The sequence below is a fragment of the Monopterus albus genome, unplaced genomic scaffold (genome assembly GCF_001952655.1).
Source record: "Monopterus albus unplaced genomic scaffold, M_albus_1.0 scaffold456.1, whole genome shotgun sequence".
NCBI lineage: Eukaryota > Metazoa > Chordata > Actinopteri > Synbranchiformes > Synbranchidae > Monopterus > Monopterus albus.
Genome location: NW_018128336.1, coordinates 48871 through 66580, shown reverse-complemented (window position 1 = coordinate 66580; position 17710 = coordinate 48871). Strand labels below are relative to the sequence as shown.

Genomic DNA, 17710 nt, shown 5'->3' with positions numbered 1-17710 from the left:
CGTTTACTGTTAGCCAGCTAACGCTAGCTTCAGACTGGAGGCTGCTGTTTGTACAGTTTGTCCCAACCAGGCATCCGTAGTTTAAAGTAAATTCATTCACATTGAATTTTGGATTTGAATTATAGTCCAAATAGCCATTTTCACATTTTTTGTGGTGGTGTATAGACCAAGCAATTGAATCATAGCATAAATGGTAAATTTATTTATAAAGAAAAGAAACATTAGCAGTAGAAAAGACTAAAGCTGAACAGTGTTGGCAGTGGGAGCAGAGGGTCAGTCGAGGGTTGGCTGCAGTTTGACGGCAGCATCTGAGAGAAAAGACCAGAGAGTACAGGAGAGATGAAGAGGATGAGTTGCAGGTAAAGAAAAGGTCAGAAAGCTGAGGTTCAGAGAAGCAAAGAGATGAGAGAGGTCGGTGTCTCAGTGATTCCCCTGCAGGTACAGCCTGTTCTGCTTCTTCTCACTTCCACATCTGATCGAGACAGACATCTTACATGTCTCCCCCCTTTGTGTGGTGTAGCTGCTCAGCTGTGATGGAAGTTGCAAGGTGCTGTCTGGAGGCTGGAGATGCCTTTTGATAGGAGGGAATTCAGGTGTCGTGGCCATGTGATCTGAGCACCACCACCACCACCACCACCCCAAATCTCCTCTTATACAAATGTGGGGTGTCTGACCCAAATCTGCGAAGTGCTAAAGGAAACCAGACAGAAGAAGTGAGGGGGATGGGATGTCGAAGCAAGGCTCTGATGTTGGAAAATTAGCATGTCAGATAAAGAAAATTAGCATGTCAGATAAAGAAGTCATTAGCAGACGGTAGGAGGAGAGCAGCGATGGAGCGGAGATGAGGAATATGTAGGAAACAGAGAAAACATCTGGCACTGAAGGAGGGAGAGTGGCAGATAAACATGCAGGGCTGTTATTAAATGAACCAAATCCAAGAACAAGTGTGTGTTAGAACGTCGGTGTGCTGAGAGGGACAGTCTGCCTCTTCACATCTCTGTTCTCTTAAATTCCTTTTGAAATCAGCAGGCTAAATTTAGCTGCAGCACCCATCCCCCTCCTGTGAGAGGTAACAGGGCTATAGCAGTCAGCGATAGGCTAGCGTTTTGATGTGCACAGTCCGCACGCAGATTAAAGTGAGTGGCTCTGAGTGGGAGGGCGATTCGTCTTTGTGCACACAGTGTGGGCTCTAGTGAAGACAAATGAGCTGTGAGTAACCATCTTTTTGTCTTTCTCTGTCTTAGGGCTGCCACTTGAGGACAGCGGGGGCTTTCTCATGATCCCCCGTTCATCTGATGAACCCCCTCAACTCCATGAAACCCTGCCTGCCTCCCACTCCACAAAGGTACATTAAGCTCGGTGTCCTCAGGTGAACCATGTGACACCCGCCCAGCGACTTGTTTGTTATGGGTTGCTGTGGACCCCAAGGGCCTGTATCACAACTTAGCCCAGCTCTCATTGTGTTGCTTGGTTTCACCGAGCCTGAGAGAGGAGTCTGACTGAAAATTGGGTTAAAACAACGCAGAGGGTGGTATTAACGTGTGGCCTGCTGTTTAAGGTGCCACTGAGACTTGAAATACGATCCAGGAATTCTAGTTTGAGGAACAGATGATGTGTTTAAGGGGTTATACGACTCAAACAGTACACACTGGTTTGTAAAACTCACACTGGATTCTACAGCTCTGGAAGGCACCACCTATTTTACCTTTTGTCACTGCTGTTTGTGTTTCCGCTCAGGCTGGGTTTTCCTTTCATTTGTCACCTGTATGTATGTGATGGGACATCGCAGCACGCTGTGAGATGACGTCACAAAGTGACGCTTTGCTGACGGACAAGCTCCATTCGAATGAATGAGGGCTGGCCCGCTTCACAAAGGGCTGCTGTTGGGCTGAGCTTTACATTGGTAATACTAGACTGACGGGGTGTTATTCATGCACATCACATGCACAGACAGGTGACACATGAAAACCCTGGCTAAGTAAGCGATCTCCTCCAGGATGACGGTGCCCCCCACCGTCCACGGGACACCAGGGCTCACTTACTGGTCTGCTGAGGATGACATTGATGTGAACCAGATGCTGTGGCCTTCCCAGTCACCAAGTCTCAGCCCAGTTGAACAGCTATGGGAGATGTTGGAGCGACGTGTTAGACGGCGTCTCCACCACCATCATCAAAGCACCACATGAGGGAACATCTGCTGGAAGAACGGTGTTCATCTCATGGTGGAGCTGTTCTGGTGGCACGTGGTGGCCCAGCACCTCACTGGGACTCTGTGCTGGGTTGTCCTTTAGTTTGCCACCTGTCTGTATGGGTATGAGGCTTCCTAATAAAAAGGATCACAGGACTGGAGTGACTGGCTTATGAACCAACACAATGGAAGTAGAATTTCTAAAAGCTTGTCAGATGCTGAAAGGATGAGGCTTTTTCAGTCTTTATTTTCCAGAAAGGTCATCCAGAGACCAAAACCACTGAGTCTCATGCACTCTCTGCTACTCTGCTAACGTGACAAGCTAGTGGAGCAGCGTAAACAGAGCAGAGATCAGTGACTCCTCCTTCCCTCAGACTCTGTACACGGTGACACAGTTCTCAGCCTGTGGAGCCGTTTGTTGAAAGCAGACGGCCTCACATTAGTCCTGAGGAAGTAACCTGTCGGCCAGTGCAGCGGTGTGGCTCACCGGTGTGTTTAATTGTTCCCTGACAACAATGGAGGTCTGCGGTACAGAGCAGTAAGCTAAACCAGGGTCTGGACTCGCACACAGTCTTTAGTCTCTGGATGGGATTTGTGCAAAACAACAAAAACATTGAAAATCTCTGGTCTTGTGCTATAAGTTTTGATATGAAATGAATTTGTAATGCACTTCCTGTAAAGGAAATATGATTTAAAACTATGGAAACTGATTTTATATAAACATCTCTACCTAGTGCAGTGTTATTTAAATTATCACTATATATTAACTCAATTACAGTTTCCTTTAAGCCTGTAAATGGTCATTCATCACTTTGACTGACATGTAAATTCGCATGTAAATGTCTTTGGGGCTTTTTGAACAGGTTTTTATAAATTCAAAGCACTGTTCATCCTAGAGTGGTAACACCGACATTAGACAATAAGTCTGAGCTGCAGATCCCACCTGCCACGTCTGCCCTGCAGACTGATGTCTGAATAACAAACGAAAGGGAGAACAGATTAAACTCTATGAAGGAATCCATCACACTGGGTTCAGTCTGCTTCAGATCCTTGATTGCAAACTGTGGGCTTGAGTTAAGCATTTTTTAGAAGCATCTTGATTAGGTTTACTCAGGCCAAAACAGTCTTTAATTGAGTGCAGCCACAAAGCCCGATGACTCCTCAGTTTGTCTGCACAAAGCCATGAAAGCAAGAGGCTTGTTACTGACACGACAAGCAGCGGCCGACTGTTGAAAGAGGAAGAGCGAAGCAGCAGCAGTTAAATCAGCTCCTGTATGTTTGACATAATGTCAGCTTAAGGTTTTAATTCTGTACCAAAAGCTGTGAAGAATTATTCATAAAATACTAAACGACAGTCCGGTTATGGCGGAGGGCGGTCACCCTGCACAAGGTGTTGCACAGCAGTGGTGCTGCTGTGGTCTTTTCCTGTGGAGGAAATGGTTTAAAGAGGAAGCAGAGGGTAACCTCAACTGTCAGTAGAACAAGCCACTCTCAGGTTAATCTTTAGTTCCCTTTAGTTCCCTGAGCTAAATGCTGAGCTCATTACCTTTCACACAGTTCTGGCTTTATAGTAGGAAGGAGCTTGATATGGTGAAAAGTTTTCTCAAGGAGAAAACTGTAAAACATCTGAGATAGTGAGCAGTCACTAATGAACGTGAGGCACCATTCGTCATAGCGCTGGTGCAAACTAACAAAGTACATGTACTCAAATACAATTTGACATTACCTTTACTACTTCAGTATTTCCATGTCCTGCTACTTCATCCTGTGACTCCATGTCAGAGACAAACCGTGTACTTTTTACTACACTACATGTACCTGATAACTTCAGGTCCACAATCAGATGAATCAAACCCAATAGAACCATCAGACTCTATTGATCCCAGTGTGAAATCCACCAGCTACCCAGCAGGATGGAAAGTACTTCACAGTATAAGTATATAAGGTAGTTACCATCAGCTCCACCTTTACCAGCTGCAGCGTTAGTCATTATGATCCAATAATATACACATTAATTTGAAAATTGCCATTCTGCAGAATCACTACTGTTACTTTTGGTGCTTCAAGTGCATTTTCAGAATCAGCTTTATTGGCCACGAGGAGTCTGACTCTGGTACATCGGCTCTCAGTGTGTATGTACATATCCCCATGTAAGGGGCAAGTAAACAGTAAATCAACGTAAGGCTGTGTAATATAACAAAATAAGCAGTATATTTTGATTTAGCTCTCTTGTAGTTTTAGGTGTAACAGTATTTTTGCAAATACTTCTTCCCAGTAACCAGGCTTTGTGTCTTTCTGCAGCAGTGACAGCCCCTTCCTTGATGACCCAGTCTCCTGGCAACCAGGCACCAATCAGCACGCAGGATCTCTCTCCGTAGTAACCACAGTGTGGGGCGTGACCAGTCCCACACACAGCCAGGTAACACATGACTCAGTACTGTGGGACGTTCTCTCTCCTCCTGGTTTGTGTGCAGAAGCAGAGAAGGAGCTGGTCCTCGTTTCACAGAGTGGAATCAGCGTAATGCTGGAGTACAAATCTCTCACTGTCCCTCTCTCTGCTGATTTCTTCTGACTTGGAGAGAATTTTTATGAAGCCAATGGATGAAATGACCAGTGGTAGAAAGTCCCAAAGTACATTTACTCAAGTACTGTATTTAAGTACAGTGTTGAGGTACTTGAGTATTTTTCATGCTTGAACTTTTCACAGTCAAGCTGTGCACTTTTTACTGCACTGCATGTACTGATAAGTTCAGGTCCAGAACCAGATGAATCAAACCCAGTAGAACCATCAGACTCTATTGTTCCCAGTGGGAAATCCACCAACTACCCAGTAGGATGTAAAGTACTTCACAGTATAAGTATATAAGGTAGTTAACAGTGGTGTGTAACATCATTCAGGATAAATGTGAAAGGCCTGGTGTGACTTTCTGTGCTTATGGTGTCAGCGCTGTGGTAATGCACACTGTGTGAAGAAGAGGCCACGTGGGTGAGGCCTGAGCCCGTCCCATATGAAGGCCTGGCTCTCTCTGCCACAGTTTGACAACTGTAGAAAAAATGCTAAACTTTACTGGCTGTGGATTCTGAAATGTGAGGGTTTTATGATGAATATGAACTGAAGATATCTGGTTTTAATCTGATAAACAGTCACGATACATCTTGGGGTGTGGGAAAGTATAAGAAAGAGCCAGTGGCAGATTAGTTAATGCTTAAAATAGTTGTTTGTTGTAGGCCTAAGAGACTTTGCTTGAAGAGCTTTCCTGTGTTCTCTGCAGTATTTCCAGAAAACGTAAGGCATTAGGAAATTATGGACCCTTAAAATAAAACAGAAATCCTCTACTGTGAATGCAAGATGGAAATCAGTCGGTCAGTCATTTAGAATAAAGCTTTATTTGTGCTAATTTGACAAACTAACTGCTGTGAATAACCGCATGACGCCGTCAGTAATTAAATTTGATGGCTCTGAATGTTATAAAACAGTGAAGTCAGTGTCTTTCAAATGAAAATGCGTTGGCTCTCATGTAGTCCCAGTTTAACTGTTAGTGCGTCTCATGACTGTGAAGACGCGTCTGTGTTCACTTTGTTTCACTTATCCATCACGTTATGGTTCATATGACTGATACCGCCTCTCTCTGTGTCCTGTGTAGGTGTTCGGTTCACCCATGGGGCCAGGTGAGAGCTCTGGCAGTCACATGATGCCCAGTGGCAGCCCTGGGATGGGCGCAGGCACCATGGGCTCTCAGTTCATGGGCCAGCAGTCGTACGGAGATGCTGTGTCCAAAGCCTACGGCCAGCCGGTCATGTACGGGCGTCCCGGCGCGGCCTACAACCAAGTCTCAGCCTACAGTGGAAGGTACGCTTCACGCTGAGACTGAATTTAACTCTAGTTCACTTTCACAATGACCGCAAGTTGAAGATAACCTGTCGAGTTTTAAAGGTACAGGAAACCTTGTTTACCTTTTGTACTGGGTAAAGCATCTGCAGTTACCAGCAGTGGAAAGTAACTGAGCACATTTAATCGTGCGCTGTGCTTAAGTGCAGTTTTGAGACATTTGACCTTAAACATTTCCACGTTATCTTCCTTCATACTGCGACTTCACCACATGTCAGAGACAAACCGTGTACTTTTCAGTGCACTACATGCATCTGATAACTTTAGTTCATTTTCAGAATCAAACCAAACCCAGTAGAACCATCAGACTCTACTGATCCCAGTGGGAAATCCACCAGCTACCCAGCAGAAAGTACTTCACAGTATAAGTATATAAGGTAGTTACCATTGGCTCCACCTTTACTGCAGCGTTAAAGAGATTAACACAGTAACGCACCAGTCACTAGGATCCAGTATCAGAGACTGGGACGGGCCGTTCTGCAGGACGAGTACTTTTGGTACTTCAAGTGTATGTTGATGCCAATACTTTTGTACTTGAGTAACATTTTCCATGTGGGACTTTTTTGTGTTGCTACTCTCACTGTAGTAAAGGGCCTGGGTACTCCCAGCACTGTGCTGTAGTCGTGCTGCTGCTGTGGGGTTTTGCATCGTGTCAGTGTGGCTGCTCTCACCCACTGCTGTGACTCACGCTCATGACAAAACCTCACACACTCTGATCACTAGGTTCACTGCCCACTCATCTCTCTGCCCTCCCCTCTCCCTGCAGTTACTCTGGTAACAGTGGAGGCGCCGGCCTGGGCGTTCGTCCTCCCTCAGACTTTACTCAGGCCGCTGCCGCAGCTGTTGCCGCCGCCGCCGCCACAGCAACCGCCACTGCTACGGCAACTGTCGCAGCAATCCAGGAAAAACAGAACCAGGAGCTGAACTATGGACAGGTATGTGTCTCTGAGGGAGAAAACACCTGTTGTAGGGAGGGGCTGGCTCACACACTGACATAAAGGAAACTACACTCCATACCTCCAGTGCCGTCATTTACTTCTTCAGTCTGATGACTTGGTAAACTGAATGGTATTAGTAGTTTGTGGTTTTGGTTTTTAAAGGACTCCTTGTTCCTAAAGTTGACTCCCTGTTTCCAAGCATGTGTCCTAGTCAGTATTGACATGGGACAGGTGTGAAGTGAAGCGAAACCTCTGAATAAATGACAGGAATTGCAAACTTCAGGTGTCACTGATTAATCTGCTAACAGAATGTCAGACACCAGGAAAAGTCCTGCTGTGACTCTCCAGAGTCCAAGCTGGCGTCGTCACATGTCTTGTGTCCAAAGATCCGTGTACGAGGTGAAATGAATGGCTGCTTTGGGGTTTGAGTGTGCTGGTCTCCCTGGTGAACGAGATCTGCACGGGGCGGTGGGTTTTAACGGTTGTCCTTTCCAGCCCTGACTGAGTGGTGTTTAGTTGCAGGGCTGTGTGAGAGCTGCAGACACACCCAGATTCATGACGCATGCTTCCTGCTAACAGCAGGGACAGCACATCGTTGGACACTGCTCTCCTGTGCCAGACTATTTACTCCACACACTGCGTATTTGCATAATGAGAGTCACTGTAGAAGCAAGGTCCACTGTAGAAGACACAGGCTGTACAGCACCAGGCCACCGTTACTGACTCTTCACCTCTGAGCACGATGTAAACCTCTTCTCCTACCGTTGCTGTTTATACTGTGTCCACTCCACCAGTCCCACATACTCTGAGCTGTGAGATACTGAGTGAGCTTTGTTTTTACCCCTGCTGACGTACTTCCTTTTCCCTCCCAGATGGGTGGAACATCCTCTTACGGCACCCAGTTCCTGTCTCACTCGAGCCCCCGCGGACCTCCAGGGATGAACCCCGGTGGGATGGTCCCTTCCAGGCCTGGACCTCCACCTTCCACCGGAGGCTTGTACCCCCCTCACCCCGCCCAGACGCAGAAGATGCCCCAGCACGGGGGCTATCCAGGGGCACAGCAAGGCCTCAAGCGGCCTTTCCACTCAGAGGTCAGAGACGGTTTGCTCACAGATTCTAAATGCAGAAGGCCTGTGTAATTTATATGATGATACCCAGTCATTGTCTGCAACAACAAACAGCACTGCTCATGTTCATGCATGAAAATGAAATGCATGCATACACACAGTTGTCACTTTATTAGGAACACCTGTCTCAGACTGTGCCGGTCTACTCCAACAGTCCTGCTGCAGATCCTCCTCCATGTGGGTGATGATGTTCAGTGTGTGGTCAGGCTGTTTCACACAGCTGTCGGTTCACCTGGGTGGTCACTGTGGAGGCTGGTAGAGCTTGTGATTAGAGTGAAAACAAGTAGCTGATCAACAGAAAACAAAGTATTTTGATAATTGCATCGTTTGTTGTGTTTTTTATGATTGCAAATTTAATATGTTCAACTAAGTTGGTCAGACAAAACCAAACATCTGAACATGTGACCTTTGGCTTTAGGACGCTGATGGAGATTTTTAGCAGTTTTCTAACAACTAGTCGATAAAATAATTTGCATGTTTATCGATAGTGAAAATGTCTTTGCTGCCCCGTACAGTCACATTTACACTTTGACCCAGTCTGACATTCACCTCTACTGACGCCTGCATGGCACAGAGATTCCTGCTTGTTTTCTTGTTTCAGACAAAGTCAACACACTGCCAGACCCCAATGTGTGTCGCTGTTATTAGCTTCTGACAGTTTGTGGTCATCCTGCTCAGTATCGGTACATTTTTCTGCAGTGTAACCGTAAGGTTTCATCCTGTTTTGAGGCTGAATGGAGGGTCATTTTGGTGAATGCAAGGGAAATGGGATTGTTCTAGACGTGCTGTAATAGAGACAGGAAATGAGAATGAAATGGACCAGAGGTGCAACACACATTCTTCAACAAACACTTTGACCCTGTCATCCCTGCAGTTTAACTGGGCTTCATGGTTCATATTTGTCAGAGCAGGTCAGTAACTGTTCTCATCTGGCCTTTGCAGGGTTTTCCAGTGCAGCAGTACGGCTCTGGTGGGATGTCAGGGTACCCTAACCAGCCTCTGCAGTACCCTGCTGGTCCACAGCAGAGATGTGCCCTCTCACCCTCCTACCCCTCCAGTCGGTTGCCTCTCATGGGACAGTACACCTCTGGATCACACAGCCCAGCACAGTTCCCCCCTGGAGCGGGCCAACCCAACCCTCCACAGTATTATAAGGTAGACAAGGCTGAGTGATACTGAAGTTTACACCGCTGTTGAACTCCAGATAAGCGGAGCCCTGTGTGAGTGTCATGTTTCCTGTGTGTGTATTCTCCAGTCAGAGCCGTTCAGTGGTCAGGGCAGCCTGCCATCAGGAGGAGCAGGAGGATACAACGCGTTCACACAGGCTGCAGTGAACGGGGTAAGTCATGTGCACCCACCCTGGTCCCTTTTATTCAAGGACTGAATCCAGTTTGTTTTAACACACAGGAATCCTGGATGTGGTCCTGGGTTTTTCTTAAACATTCAGTGAGATACACTGAAGAACTAAAGTTCTAAACACTCGTCCTCATCCTCGTCTCTCAGCCAGGTCGGGGCGGGGCGATGCCCGGGTATCCCAGCTCACCGATGGGAGGGAATCCCACCCCTCCGATGACACCTGGCACCTCTATGCCTCCGTACCTGTCTCCAAGCCAGGACACAAAACCCCCCTACCTTTCACCGGACACCAAGCCCAACATCAGCTCCCAGCAGCTCTCGACAGGTGAGACTACTGCTGCAGCAGGCACACTTTAAACTCCAGTTAAAACACAAAGAAGAAACATGGCCCCCCCTTCCTGTCAGTGCGTTTACATGCAGTCTTCTCCAGTATGATGAGTTGATGGTTATTTATTTCTACTTTAGAAGAGCACTGTAATAAAATAATAATCAAATGGTGGTTTCACTTTGCTTCTGATTTCTCCGTAGCTCCTTGAAAGCTTCTCCATCTCGTCCTTTCTCTTCTAGGTTCACCCTCCTGTTTTGTGAATGAAGCAGCACACACACTGTAGCAGGTGTCTGACCAGTTAATGACAGTAGAACCTGCACACCTGTCTGATTACTCCTGGACCTCTATCACGCAGGAGTTGCGTTTAGTCCCTTGCTTCAGTTGAAACTCCAGTAAAGTCGCACTAACGTCCGCCTCTGTTTCCCACTCCAGGTAACCCCAGTGACGACTTGCGTCTGACTTTCCCGGTCCGAGATGGCGTCGTGCTAGAGCCGTTCAGACTGGAGCACAACCTGGCCGTCAGTAACCACGCCTTCCAGCTGAGGGACTCGGTTTACAAAACGCTCATGATGAGGTGGGGAGACTTGACTAACACACACACTGAGCTGCTTTTTAACTACTGTTTATATTCTGTTTTGTATTTATATCAGACACATGAAACAGCAGTTTATTAGGAACCCCGGTGTCAAGCTGAGTCAGTCTGATCCAGCAGTGCTGCAGTGAATCCTGATGATGTTCAGACTGTTTCACAGAGGTGTTGGTTGGCCCGTGGGCTCGCTGTGGCGGCTGCAGTCTGTGCTGCTGTTCACCTGGACAGTGTTGTTCAGAGAGATGTTTCTGTTATTTTGGCCACCCCATTTATATCAACGAGGCTCGGCTAAATAACAGAAGCCACTGTAAGAGATGTTTCTGTTATTTTGGCCCCCCAAGTTCATTTTTCCATAGATAAACCTGAAAGAGATCGTTTCAGTGGGTTTCCCACAACACAGCGGTTGTTTGGTGTCCCATCCTTTCACTCCTTCAAAGTTTATCTAGAATAGGAAATACACAAGTATTAAAACTTGGAAGGAAGTTCCTAGTCAAAAATGCCAAACTTTCTTCAGAAAATCTTAGACCAAGGGAATTATTCATGAACCAAAACAAAATGTTCCTCTTCCTCACATTTAATGCCCTGGTGTGGAGTTACCGGATCAAACTAATGTAACTTTAACTGTACAAATGGTTGAAAACTCATGATGTAAAACACATTTCCACTCTGTCACGTCTTCTCCAGTATCATTTGCCCAAACTAGTCTTCGGCTCTTTATCGTAGGAGTGGGAGAGAAATCATGAATAAAGAGACGCGTTTGCCATAAAAATAGTTGTTCACTCTGGAGTGAGGCAGAGGTCACACAGTAGCTGTCAGCTCAGACTCCTCCGTTTCGCTTCCTTTAAACCACCAGATGAGGAAAAACAAATGAGGAATGTTTGATAACCCCACCCAGTCTGTCTGACAGCTGTGTGGTGTCTCCCCCTGCAGGCCTGACCTGGAGCTGCAGCTCAAGTGTTACCACCACGAGGACAGGCAGATGAACACCAACTGGCCCGCCTCTGTACAAGTAAGCAGCCTCATCTCGCTTGACTTTGTCAGGTCGCTGTTTATTAAAGGTGTTTACAGCTATTTCACCCTTTTTTCACTAGTTTTTGTGTTGAACATCATCACTTACATTGACTGTAGACATGTCCAACACACAGGACTGGGACAGATTTCAGTTGAAAGTGAATAACTTGACTGTTGAACTCTTTTTAAGGATGTCAGTAACTGCAGTGTGTTTTAATGATGAAAGCTTGTACATGGACAGCAGATGCCTGGATGAAAACTAGACAAAAGGCTTAAAATAAAAGTACTTGTCATTTAATTTTCAGGTGAGTGTGAATGCAACTCCTTTGTCCATTGAACGAGGTGACAACAAAACCTCCCACAAGCCTTTGTACCTAAAGCAAGTGTGCCAGCCGGGACGTAACACCGTCCAGATCACCGTAACCGCCTGCTGTTGTGTGAGTACACCTCAGTGATATACGGCTCTCACAGCGCTGCACGCTTAGAAACATCACATGGATCAAACACTCTTTTGCCCTCTTGTCCCCCCAGTCCCACCTGTTTGTGCTTCAGCTGGTCCACCGGCCGTCTGTCAGGTCTGTCCTGCAGGGGCTGATGAAGAAGAGGCTGCTGCCAGCCGAGCACTGCATCACTAAGAGTGAGTTCAGGTTCATTTCAATGTGTGTGTGTGTGTTCTTGTGGTTCACAGCAGTGGCAGCTTTTATTAGTGTACACCAGCAGGGTCACGTGTTAATAAGATCGGTGATTTTTACTGAATGCACCTCAGGAGTCGTTTGTTAACGTCTCCCCCTGAAAATTTAAGTTCACAACCTTGTACCTGTGACTTTTTGAAGGAACCAGATATTTCATGCCACAGTTGTTTGGAATGATGAGAGGAATTTCATTTCGACCTGTGAAAGTGCTTCAGCTCTGAGTCACAATAAATGTCCCACGTCTCAACATGTTGCCTGCAGCATTTTTGTTTTGCTTATGGTGTCTTTTTTTGTCCTTGTGCACCTGAAGGAAATGAAAATAATGAAAAGTACATTTGGTTTTATTCATTGATTATTTTTATTTGAATATTAATCCACAAATTGCCACTGGTTAAAACTGCTTCTGCAATAAGAACGTGTTCCCTGTTGTTCTGAACAACAGAAATGCGTTCATGTGTCAGTGAGGTAAATGTTTCCTTCCCATTGTCTTTCAGTAAAGAGAAACTTCAGCAGCGGTACTATCCCCGGGACCCCCGGGCTGAACGGAGAGGACGGTGTCGAGCAGACAGCGATCAAAGTTTCTCTCAAATGCCCGATCACATTCAGACGGATCCAGCTGCCAGCCCGAGGTCACGACTGCAGACACATACAGGTGGGGTCTCAGACACACACCTGCATGCACATCTGTGTGTCCTCATTCGTTCTCTCATATGGTGTCTTTATTTTGTAGTGCTTCGACCTGGAGTCTTACCTGCAGCTGAATTGTGAACGAGGGACCTGGAGATGTCCTGTATGCAAGTATGTGTTTTAGGAGGGACCTTTTAGAATCAAATCTCCTCAGCAAACAGTTTAACCAGCAGCTTGTTCCTCTGTTCCCAGTAAAACAGCTTTGCTTGAGGGGCTGGAGGTTGACCAGTACATGCTCGGTATTCTTGTTTACATCCAGAAGTAAGTGTTTGTATGTGGAGTTTATGTAAACAAGATCATCTGTATGTGTCTTTGCTTCCCTTGTCATTTAAACTCCTTCTACGTCTCCTTTCTATCATCAGTTCTGACTATGAGGAGATCACCATTGACCCGTTGTGTGGTTGGAGGCCGGTGCCTGTTAAGCCAGATCTGCACGTAAAGGAGGAGCCCGATGGTCCGGTCCTGAAGCGCTGCCGCACAGTCAGCCCCAGTCACATGGTCTTGCCCAACGTGATGGAAATGATCGCTGCTCTGGGCCCGGCGTCGTCTCCCTACCAGAGTCTGACAGCAGGAGGGAGGAGCACCCCTGACTACAGCAGGCCAGGTAGGTAACGAGCGAACCTGACAAGGGTGTCGTTTTGTACACCACGGCTGGCGGTATTTCCTCTCCCATTCTGCACCGGTCACGGCGTTTCTGCAACAGCACTGACCTGTTTTATCTGCAGGGAGCCAGGGATTCTCCAGCCAAACGGGATTTACAGACTTCCCCAACACTCCTGGCACCCCGACACTCGGAGAGTACGCCTCTTCTGGACCACCGCCTCCTCCACTCTCCTACCAGTCTGACCAGGTTGGACACCCTCTTTTACATAATACACTTGCAGGCAAACACACACACTTTTTTTTGACAGACACAGTGACAAGGATCAGGCTCAGTGTTTTCTGTTCGATTCCCATAATACACTTGCAGGCAAACACACACTTTTTTTTTGACAGACACAGTGACGAGGATCAGGCTCAGTGCCTTTTCTGTTCGATTCACTCAGGACATTTTCCTTAATGGCTGAGCAGGCATCAGAGCATGAACAGACTACAGACAGAAGGCCAGTGCCGGCAGGAGATCGCTTCACACTAGAAATGTCGCTCAAACTTAGTCACGCGTTGCCTGCATGAGATTTTTAGATTAGATTTTTAATATGAGCTGAAAAGGCCGAGTCTAATGTATGGTATCTTATCCACTCTACGCAGCATCCGACGTCAATGCCCGTCCGTTAATGTGACTGCATGCAGTTCAAACCTGTGCTATGTTGAAAGTAATGCATAACTAGGGCCGGCCTACCAGTCTGCATGCATTGTGTTGTTTATGGTGTGAAACAGTGGGGAAATCCTGTAGCACCTTGTCCTCTTGTTGTGAAATAAACACTGCCACCTTGTTTTTGTGTCTCTGCTCCATCAGATGCCTCATTCTGGACGAATCGAACATGCCCAGAACATCCTGCAGCAGCACAGTTCAGGTGGCCACGGCAGCCAGAGTCTCGGTGAGGCCGGCAGCCCTCTGCCACAGCGGAACACCAGTACCCAGAATTCCCGGCTGCAGAGCGAAGGCTCGTTTGGTCTGGGAGGCCCGGGAGCACCTGGAGGAGAGGGAGCGGATCATGCACTAGATGTAAGTGGCAACCTGTTGATCGTATGTTCATAGATTTTTAGACCTGGGCTTGAATTTGCCTCTTCAAACCTGCAAATGTGGGCATAAAAGTAAATATTCCTCACTTTCACTCCTGCTATTAAAACTTGTTTAAATTATTACGATTTATACATGCCCATAAATGTTTAACAGCTAAAAATGTTTTTCTAAAAAGAAAACATGCTTTTGCAGAGTAACATCCCACCGAATAAAACATAAGGATATGTTTTAAAGAATAAACAGCAGAGTTGCGAAGTGGAAGCAGCCGTTTCCATCTCCCCTGCTCCGACTCTGTCTGGGATCAACATAAAAATGTCCTGTAACAAGATGAACTGCTTTAGAAAATAAATGCTTCTTTGACTAAAGCGTCAAAGTGTCTGACTGCTGGAAACTGCTTATTCAGGGTGGCACCTGTCTGTCCCAGGTGCTCCTGTGATAGATCTTTGGAGCTTTCTGATGTGTAGCTCTTAGAAGCTTGGTAAATAAAAGCTCAGTGTCACTGTTGACATTCCAGCTCAGGAAACGGTTTTGTATGTCTGAAAGTAAACATTCTTGTGTTTGTCCTTGGTGAAGCTTCTCCCTGAGCTGACCAACCCCGACGAGCTGCTGTCCTACCTGGGTCCTCCTGACCTTCCCAACAACAGCAGTGATGACCTGCTGTCTCTGTTTGAGAACAACTGATGATGAGAGTGCTGAGGAAGACGAGGGACCTGTCCTCACATGTGAACACTGTGTGTGTGAAGAAGAGTACATAGGCAGTGACTCTGCAGACCAGCATCTAACACTATAGCACAAATCACAGGCTGAAGGATCCATATGTATAGATTTTACCAGTTACCTGGAGAACAATGAAAGCTGGCAGGTGGCGATGAGGAGTTAGTGGACACATTAATACAGCGGTTCCCAAATTCGGGCAGTTCGGGGTTTTTACAAACGCCCATGTAAACAGGCACTTCTGTTCCTGCGACTGTTGCATGTTGCCTGCATATTTCATGTGTTGCAGTGTTTACTTGTTTACTGATTTTAAAAAAAGCATCAAATAACACTGAATTCACTTTCTTACTAAGAGTTGGGTAAGAACACTTTGGCGACTCGCCGACCAGATGCCAGTGGTATGTTAGCCTAGCTCAGCATAAGGACGGGAGCAGCTAGCCTGGCTCTGAACCTGAAGTAGTAGTTCACATCTGCCTTGAACTTTCTTAGTCTCACGGCTTCCTGCAGGGTATTACAGCAGATGTCTCCACATTCCTGCCAACATGAGGAAACATATGAATGAATTAACTGAATTTTATTGTGCCTGTCCAGTTCCCAACCAAACAGTCATGGGATTGTCAGACACCTTTAGAAAACATTAGTAGGTGAGCGTCAAGCTGCTGTGGCTGCTGATCGGTCCAGGTGAGCTGAAACCAAACTCTTAACAGGTACTGTTACCCTATTAAATATTAAAATCTCATTCAGCTTCAGGGAGAAACTGCAAAGGATACAGTAAAGCAGGTACTGGTGCTGTCATCCTGTAACTAAACCACCACAAAATTCAGCCCTGCAGGTGACAGCGATTTAACACAGTGTACATTTGCTTCACTGTCATTAATCAGAGGAAATAACTGTGCCTGCTTCAAGTTTACTTAACAGTCTGCTCACAAACGTTCCCACTTCCAGTCTGGGAACCAGCACATTAAAGGATAAAACTGGTGTTATTCCATATGTCTAATCGTCAACAGATCTCATGTAAAGACCAAAAACCAACAATGGCTGTTTTTCCAGAGCTTGACTACTTCCCTACTCTGTAGCTCCAAGTCTGCTGGCTCCTACTGAAAGGTTCATCTTTAAAACACCTCCCAAATATATAGTTGTATTTTTAAAAAAGCCTCAGCAGTTTCATAAACCAGATGCTCACTAGTTTGTAATCAAATCAACAGGAAACACAGTGCATTTGGTGGGGACTATTTTCAGTAGCGGATGAATTCACTTTTGTATTTGTGGCAGCAGGACAGTGCATACGGGACTGTGTGTGCGTGTGCGTGTGTGTGCGCGTGTGCATGGTGATGATTAAGGACAACAGTGGAGCTGTGGCTGTGATACAGCCACGGGGCTCGATGGTGTCCTAGAATTAAAAGCAACCCGACCAGACCTTTCATATAATACACAGTGATGATGTAAGATAAGAGGTCAAATGTTTTTCTGTGTACTGATGACAGAGTAAAAGAGAATATTCCAGTCTGACCTCACACTGTAAACGAGGACAAACTATGGCTTGACCCAAAAGGCCAGGGCCACCTGTACAATAGACGTTTTGAACATGAAGTTGGGAGAACGCTGAGGTCCATCGTGTCGCCGACATCCTTCAACACTGTGAAATATCTGAAAACTCACCTTTCCTTCTGTTGGTCTTACCTTTGTTGGGACTTGTCCAGCATCCTGTAAACGATGTCTTGTGGCATTTTCTGCCATTCGAAAGCTGTATGTTTTTCAGTGGTTTCACATGTACAACCCATCGTGACGCGGGTTTACAAACTATAATCAGCTGTTTTCATTAGAGAACGTGTGTGTATCAAATGACTTGTTAATCATGGTAATTTTAATGTTATTAGTTGTATAATGGGTCATTGTTGGCACTGTATACATAGTGTATGTTAAAAAAATTATAAAGCAACTGTAAAAGCTCATACGTACACATGATGCATGTGTGACAGGAAACGGCTGATGTTGAGTAGTGCAGTTAAAAATGTGGAGGCTGAAATTATTCTGAATACAACTTTTTAAATCTGACATTTTTCTATGAATGATTCTCCGACTGAATCCTTTATGGTCCAAAGTCGCCTCGAAAAGGCAGACAAACAATTGCTTTGTCAATTTGAGCAACACAATGTTACATTTTGAGAAAATTGACTTATTTAATTGCAAATTTGCTAGAAACATTTTTATAAATATGTAAAGTATTCCACACATTTTGTAACTCATTGTAATTGCCATTATTTTCTATTTATTTTTTAACCATTATCATCATTGTATAATAACTACACTTATTTTGTCCATTTCCTGAAAGAATCAAAATTAAAAATCACTTAATTTGACAAAAACAGTTTAAGGCTGTGATGTAAAGTACTATTGGTGGGGGGGTCATTATCTTATTATTTTATTGATTCATTAAACAACATTTTCTACCTTTACTCCAAACTGGTGGTAATGTTATACATCCTACAAAGGGGCTAAACGCAGAC

At 45.7% G+C, this 17710-nt stretch overlaps 1 protein-coding gene across 3 annotated transcripts in view; it reads left to right on the top strand.

The window, feature by feature from the left end:
* The window catches only part of zmiz2 (zinc finger, MIZ-type containing 2), a 23260-nt gene extending 5715 nt beyond the window's left edge, over window positions 1–17545 (top strand). For 2 of the 3 annotated variants that reach the window (XM_020587398.1, XM_020587397.1), the window contains exons 2-20: window positions 1245–1345; window positions 4490–4607; window positions 5833–6038; window positions 6844–7012; window positions 7888–8106; window positions 9085–9297; window positions 9398–9481; window positions 9646–9823; window positions 10259–10400; window positions 11346–11424; window positions 11732–11863; window positions 11958–12063; window positions 12613–12770; window positions 12849–12916; window positions 12998–13066; window positions 13168–13409; window positions 13531–13655; window positions 14262–14471; window positions 15063–17545. In XM_020587398.1, coding sequence (XP_020443054.1) covers window positions 1296–1345; window positions 4490–4607; window positions 5833–6038; window positions 6844–7012; window positions 7888–8106; window positions 9085–9297; window positions 9398–9481; window positions 9646–9823; window positions 10259–10400; window positions 11346–11424; window positions 11732–11863; window positions 11958–12063; window positions 12613–12770; window positions 12849–12916; window positions 12998–13066; window positions 13168–13409; window positions 13531–13655; window positions 14262–14471; window positions 15063–15170 — 2676 coding nt within the window. In that variant the 5' untranslated portion in view covers window positions 1245–1295 and the 3' untranslated portion in view covers window positions 15171–17545. Of the gene's footprint in view, window positions 1–1244; window positions 1346–4489; window positions 4608–5832; window positions 6039–6843; window positions 7013–7887; window positions 8107–9084; window positions 9298–9397; window positions 9482–9645; window positions 9824–10258; window positions 10401–11345; window positions 11425–11731; window positions 11864–11957; window positions 12064–12612; window positions 12771–12848; window positions 12917–12997; window positions 13067–13167; window positions 13410–13530; window positions 13656–14261; window positions 14472–14681; window positions 14851–15062 lie in introns of those variants that run through there. The other variant, XM_020587399.1, reaches the window with a different exon arrangement.
* Window positions 17546–17710: the final 165 nt, after the last annotated feature.